We start from the raw sequence: 7,139 nt of genomic DNA on the forward strand, positions 1-7,139 counted from the left end.
CTGAAGCTTAAACAACGTAATTAACAGAATCCAGCCAAGCTGCCAAAAATATCTTGAGTCCAATCACAAAACTCTCTGTAAAAGTCACCACTGCATAGCTGCAATGGGGCACTCATCCCTTCAAAGGTTTTACACTGCTGTATTTCTTCAGAGGACGTTCTAAAGGATGTGCTATTTAACATGGTGGTGATCTACACACAAAGAAAGTATGTGACAAACACAAAGCACTTAGGTTAAGAAGCACTTATGGAAGAATCCATGACATCTTTACAGTGTTTTGTGTATGACTGCACACACTATTAAGTTTGTCCTGCTTATTATTATGTGGCACCTTTCTGCTCATAGTATTTCTACATACCAAGAAGAGCCTTCTCCCCGAGAAACCAGCTTCTCTGATATGGGAAGCCACCATGCCCGTATCTTGCTTTGCTACAGTAAGGCGTGTACAATGAGGGTGACCATGTCAAGTCCCCATGGATCATGACAAAAAGACCCAGTTCTTCCCTTGGTTTCTTGCTCAGCTTCTCTGCTCCAGTACAGCTGTGAATGTCAGTCAGCGTCCAAGCGTTCTTGTTGAGTAAGCAGAGGCTTCCCATCCGTATCGCTGATCTTTTTCCTCATCTCTTCCACTGCTTTCAGCAAAGCTGCTCGCTCCTGCTCAAGAGTGCGAATGGACTGCTTCAATTTGCCTTCATTGGTCAATAAAAGCTCTACTGTGGCTTCAAGGTTTTGTATCTTTCCATTAGCCACCTTTCAAAGCAAGAAGAAAAGAGGAGAGGGAGGAAGGAGGGGAAGAAAAGAAAAATGAAATTTATTAATAACTGAAACCAACTTTAAACCCTTTTTGAGATACATTAATACATATAAAACACTTTCAAATTGCAAAGGTAAAATGCAAGTATAAATGCTAATAGAACTGTGTACTCTAGACTACAACTATGGTGTTGTCTATAACAAGAAACTTCCCTCTCTCAACTTGATTGCTTTGATTGGTTCACAATGAAACTCAAAATATGATGCAAAGTAGTGAAATTACAAAGTTATTAAACCTACAAATTATATACCAAAGAACTGCAGGTTAAGATAAGCCCCTGCATGGGTCAGTTGGGAGGCATTTTCAGCCAGCCATATTTGCTGAATTCCACATGCTTTGCAAAGGACAGACAACCCAGCCCATTAGCTGAATCATTTAATCTTGACATTGAGTCCAACAAATGCCAGATTTGCAGGCAAAGAGGGAAGAGGGTGCAATATGCAAACCGACAACACATCTTGAAAAATTCAAAAAATTCTCCTTCAAAAGGCTGCATACATGGGCATTCCACTTCATGGGGAAACAAAGAATTAGATCATTCAAACTCATCTGTAGATGAGGTGCTTTGACAAAAGCAGAGACATGTTTGGCAGTTCCAGTACTGGATAACATTTGGAGACAAGAGCAGGGCTTTCAGGGAAGTATCTGCCTTCTGATGAGCTCACTGTCCTTCCTGCAATTATGGTGGGTTAAAAAGTTCATCCTTTGGGGGCAAAATATTGACAAACCATGACCTACACTGTTTGGTGATGCATTTTCCTCCCATCAGCGCTGGGTCACCTTTCACCACAGGAAACAAAGGCTGATGAGGCCCAGCTCCAAGACAAAGGGACTGCTCCAACACTGCAAACAGTCAAGTTCCCCACTACAATGTTAGGTGCTGACTTGCCAGCACTCAGGTGGAAATAAGCTTTGCAAAAAAAACTGCTTAGGGCTGCAAAGTCTTTAGGGGCAGGAGGACGTGTAAGATCTCCCAATGCAGGTATAGGACATCACATCCATAGGACATCACATCTTGAATCTCATCCCAGAAATCCTTCTTCCCCATGCTACATCCAACAATTTCCTTGTCCATGTGCATGAAGCTTTATGAAAATAACTTGCAGAGGAGTATGTCTTCTTCTGATTTCCCTAAGGCTTATCTTAGAACCTGAAACAGGTTTAGATCTCACAGAATCAGAATTTACAGATTAAACAGGTTTTTGTTAGGAGAGGCAATCAGGTCTGCATAGTTGGCTAACTTTAGTCATGATAGGACCAATGGCTGAGAAACCTGAATTCCTCCCCTCATCTATTATCTTACAAAGTCTACGTCTTTAACAATAAGCTAGAGGCTTGAAATGTCTGCTCCTTACCCTTAAGGTCCCTTTCTCTGTCAAACTAAATGGTCTAAAGCTTTATAACAGATGTCCTCATAAAGCAGACAGAAAGCTGACTTCTTGAACAGTTAAGCAAAGAATAACTCCTACAGAAACCAGGTGTACTGCCTCTGAAAAAGCTGCAGACTGAACAGTCACTGAGCATGCATCAGAAATTATTAATTGTCTAAACAATCCGCGTAACAGTTTTTTTTTAAAAATCTCGTAAGAAAGAATATGTCTTTATAGGCAATGTATCCCATGTCTGATATATCTTTTAACTGTGACACTGGCATTGGCTTTCCCATTGGTGATAGACTAGTATCCTTGCTGTATCAAAGCAGTGACCAAGAGCGTAAAAATGAAGCTAAGAAAGCACTTTGTGTATTTTCAGTAATTAAAGTCATAGCTGTAGAAGATGACAAGAGAAGAGACAGTGTGATGAATCAACTTTTCACTAACTGTAAGCATATGCTCTAATCACTCCCCTCAGAATTTCTTCTGCATTGAAACTTTAACGGTTAACTAAATAAAATTGGAAGTGGCTATGGCTTACAGTCACTAGACCAAACGCCAGTCTCTTCTGTGCCTTGGTGTAGGATGGTCTCTTTAGAAAAGGTGGACAAATTGGAATCTTAAATACATATGAAACATAAGTTGTACCTGCAGTTCTTCCAGGAGATCAAAGTTTTGTTTGCGCAAGCTACTGTTTGCCTTTTCTAATTTATCCAGCCTCTGACTGTCATTTAAAGATGAATCTCTAAGCTCATCCTGAAGCACATGGTATTCAACTTCATAAGCTTGCAACTGCTTGGCAATATCCATTTCAAACACCTGTTGTGTATAAAAATATTATTAGATGCTGTGCAGATCAAAAATATAGCTCATTCAATGCTTTAAAATCTATGGATCTAGACTAGGATATCTAATCACTACATACAAAAAAAGGACTTAAGTTTTGGCATTCACATTTCCTGCTCTGGAAATGGCAAGACTGAGGCAGCAGTACTGCAATATATTAGCACTGGATCTACTTGGAAACTTTGCTACAGATTTGCTGCCTTACTTCAGCAAAATCACACTAAAGTTTTCAAGAAGTGTAAACTTTGTAGAGTATTCTCCTTTTTAGACTTCCAATATAATGCATCTCAGTTTCGCATAAACCCTCATAGACAAACTCGTAATTTGATGTCACTTCAGAAAAGTGTGGTCCAAGCCCATGTGTGACATGTACAAGTGTAAGGCTAAGAAGAATTAAAGCTTTAAATGAAAATCAGCAAACATTGCTAGGTTTATTTATGATTCAATGGTACTCCTGGAGACTGAAAGAAAATGAAATAATCTATCCTTACACTAATACCCTTAATGGAAACATTATGTAATGTCAAAGCAGATTTTTATTATTGTTAACTATGAATAAGCATCAAAATGAGTGCTCAGTATTATACATGAATATTAAGAAAAATTTTTATTTTAGAAGCAGATAAATAAATAGAGGTGCACAGAGAGACCCAAAGGAAAGAACTGCTATTGTATTTTCCTTTTTCCAGATTTTGGCAAACATCTGCCTTCAAATTATTCAGGAAATATGACTTTAACATCCTTGAGCTAGTTATCGCCTCTGAAAGCAGTGAAGAGGGTGGGAAATGAAAAGGGTAAGCTTTCAATCATAGAACACAGCAGAAACAAAAGTTGTTTTTAAAATGTATCTGGAAAATTGTACAAGAATAGGAGTTCAAGAGTTATTATTTATTTTTCAAACCTCTTTTATTTTCTTTATTTCTTTTTGGAAATTAAATGAAAATCAAATCCTATCTTAAATACCTGTTGAAATAACAAGAATTATTACCTATTTTATTTATCTACTTTGTTTATAAAACTTTACCTGTTAGTTAAAAAAAATAAAAGCTTACAAAATGGTTATGATACCTGTTACGTATGCTATTAAAATGTCTCTAAAATAGCTGTATAGCAGCGGAAACACACATAGTAAGCATTCAAGTACAGAAGGGTGAAACAATTTTAATTTGAGTGTGGCTACACACACGGAACTTTCTTTTCCTGTAGATCTGAGTATCTCTTGAGAACACACACACAGTTGAAATTAAAATAAAACAAACTGTACCATGCAGCAGGGCAGAACATTAGTTCCTCTCATGACCTCTGCCACTTCTAGTCTTTGTGCTCTGCAGAAGGGAGGGACATCCCCGTGTCATACCCAGAGTATCAAATCCGAAAGGAGGGAAACATGAGGCAAATCAAAAGCTTAACTTGAAAACCAGCTAACTGAAGGCACGTTAGGGCATGTAAACCAAAGGTGAAGCGGCAGAAGGCGTGAGGAGGATGGGGATAAGCCCAGAAGCTGTGTATGGACTGGGCTGGACAACCAGCTGCTCTCTTCAAAGGCGGCGCTGATCAAAGTGGGGTATCTGCTCCCCCTTCAACTCACTTCTACCTGTTCACTTTAAATTTAGAGCATTCAGAGCTGCCTAAAAAGTGTCTCTCTCCCCACTTCTGTTCAGTGCCAATGGCTTCTTGCAGGTCGCCAAGTCTCTGCAGAGCTGTCCACTCCAGGCTTTCAGCCCAGCAGATAACACAATTCCCTTTGCCTCCTAAAAACCACTTGCTTTCCTTCCTCTCGCACAGGCTTTCTAGTTCTCCTCTCCTTCCTTTGATAGTGAGCACTAGAAGCAATTTTCCTCATCCTAGTTTGAGCACGTCCCCTAGAAGCTCTGCTGCCAGGGATCAGAAAGGAGCCCTTGCAAGCACTCTGCAGTGTCCTGTGCCGCTGCCTGCTTTCTTTATCAAGCCACAGGCTTTTCAGATCTCCTTCAGCCCTGGCTGAATGGAAGGCATTTGCAATTCTGTGCAGTACAACCCCCATGTTTGGGACCATAAAAGGCCTTCAGCAATACAGGCTAAAACTCATCTTCTATTTGCCTGCTGCAAATCAGATGCCATGAGTAACAGTTAGGGTTTCTAAACAGACAAGCCTTAACTGCAATAGTTTGTGATTTTTTTCAAATCCCACAGTTACTGTCTGAGGCCTTCTGCTAGTTTAGGAATATTGCATCATTTTCCTTGTCTGCCATTTAAAGAAGTGTATCAAAGGTTCCCAGTTTCTGCTGCCTAGAGTCAGTGCTCACTGCAAGAGACTGCACTGCCCCACGTACTCCTGGCAGAAATACAAAGGCACTGTTGTCACATACTGAACCAGCACTGTAAAAGCCAGCATAGACAAAGTCAACCTGGGGAGGCTTCTAATTTCAGTCAGTAAGGTCTGCATTTGTGGCTCTTGTAAGGCAATTTTTGCTTCTGAAATGAGACTTGGAGAGCAAGATTCTTTGGAGACAGAAAAACTCAAGAAGGATTTTAGCCCAGGTTTTTAGTGCTTCTTCTGTGGAATGCACTGTGTATGGGCTAGAATATGGCTGCAAATAAGAGCCATTATGCACACTTAGGAAAAAAGAACAAAAGTAAACTCATTTTCATTAAAGGCTTTTTACAGTTACTATAACCAACATGGAGATATACGAATACAGAGGTACTATACAAGTCACATGCTTCAAAAAGTTTTCAACATCTTCAGAACTACAATAAAAGAATTCTCAGCTTGAAGTAACATGATACACTGTTGTGGTTTTTCTGTCGAGAACTTGTTAAAAAGAGCATTTCTTTGCATACTACTCATATGTTCAGATTATTTCATACCTGACTAATGGTCTTTTCCATCTGTACCAACCCCAAGTTGGGGAGAGTGCTTTTAATAAAATCAACGATAGTTTCTAGGTTCTCATGCTGCAGAATCAAGGGCTTGTGGCTTCCCAAAAGGCTTAAAGCCACTTTAAATATAGCCTCTGATCCTTGTAGAAAGAGCATATCTGTGAAATCAAAGAAAAAACAAAGTAGTACATTAAGCAAGCACATCTTTTGACAAGAATATTAAAACAGTAAAATGTCCAAGGACAGTAACTTCTCAGAAAGGTGATATGGAGGCTAGACACACTCTGCCAGATATGTGCTTTTGTTACCATGGCTATAGCTTTTAAAGGTTTGTGGGATCAAGATTATTACTGTGAATAGCACATTTGACTAACATAACCCATTATTAAGTTGTATAGTGAGTTTTCATCCAAAAAATCCAATTAAAATTTAAGCTGAGTACACAATAAACCAGATAGTTAAGTTGGTCAGTGTTGCCACTTTTTGTGCATGTAATAGTTTTGTCGACTTTTTTCTTTTGTGACATTCATGGGAGTCTGAATTGAATAGAATTCTAATCCAAATACCATTTAAAAATCCTAATAAAACAGGCAAAAACTGCACCTGAAGACACAACCAAAAATCTGAGGTTCTGTTCTTTTCGCACCTGGTGGAGAAAGCTACAAAATCTCAGTAATACAACACTACGCACATGAGGCTAAACAAGCCCTTTCCAGCAGCCTCAAGTTTCACGTGCATGTGCTTATTTTTAGTATGTGTCTCAACCGCTTACGTTAATATCTAATAGCTACATTAATAAGTACTCTGAAATCTTAGTAATAGAGCTCAAGCGTTAATACTGCAGATGGCCTTGCAATGACAGCACCTGGCATACATTCAAGCACTCTGAAACCACAGCATATAGTGACCTTTCAATACAACTTCCTTTCTTTTCTTTTTCTTTACAAGTTCTCTATGTCTTTATAGAGGAAAGAAATAGAAGACTGCAATGAAAGAAGACGAAAGACAGGAAACCTGTCTTCACAACCCCATCTGTCCCTGGCATAAACAGCACTGCCTGGCATTTGACTTTCCTGCTACTGTAACTCAGAATCTGATCCTAGTTTTATTGAGGGGCTCACCACAGGCAAAACCATCTAACATGTGAAACAATACTGGTAGAGGTACAAAGTGAGAGAAGATACTGTAGTTTTATTTCATATTTTCTAAATACACTTTTATTTTTAAAGGGCTTATCTCTTGCT

At 39.1% G+C, this 7,139-nt stretch overlaps 1 protein-coding gene across 1 annotated transcript in view; it reads right to left on the minus strand.

Annotated features, from left to right (window-relative positions):
• Positions 1-378: 378 nt before the first annotated feature.
• LOC104547319 (TBC1 domain family member 1-like) overlaps positions 379-7,139 on the minus strand; it is a 10,851-nt gene continuing 4,090 nt past the window's right edge. The window contains exons 3-5 of the mRNA XM_010192953.1: positions 5,884-6,053; positions 2,836-3,006; positions 379-750 (exon numbers count right to left, since the gene is read on the minus strand). Of these exons, the coding sequence (XP_010191255.1) occupies positions 550-750; positions 2,836-3,006; positions 5,884-6,053 (542 nt within the window). The 3' untranslated portion in view covers positions 379-549. The remainder of the gene's footprint in view (positions 751-2,835; positions 3,007-5,883; positions 6,054-7,139) is intronic.

This window comes from Mesitornis unicolor, unplaced genomic scaffold (genome assembly GCF_000695765.1).
Source record: "Mesitornis unicolor isolate BGI_N332 unplaced genomic scaffold, ASM69576v1 scaffold2021, whole genome shotgun sequence".
NCBI lineage: Eukaryota > Metazoa > Chordata > Aves > Mesitornithiformes > Mesitornithidae > Mesitornis > Mesitornis unicolor.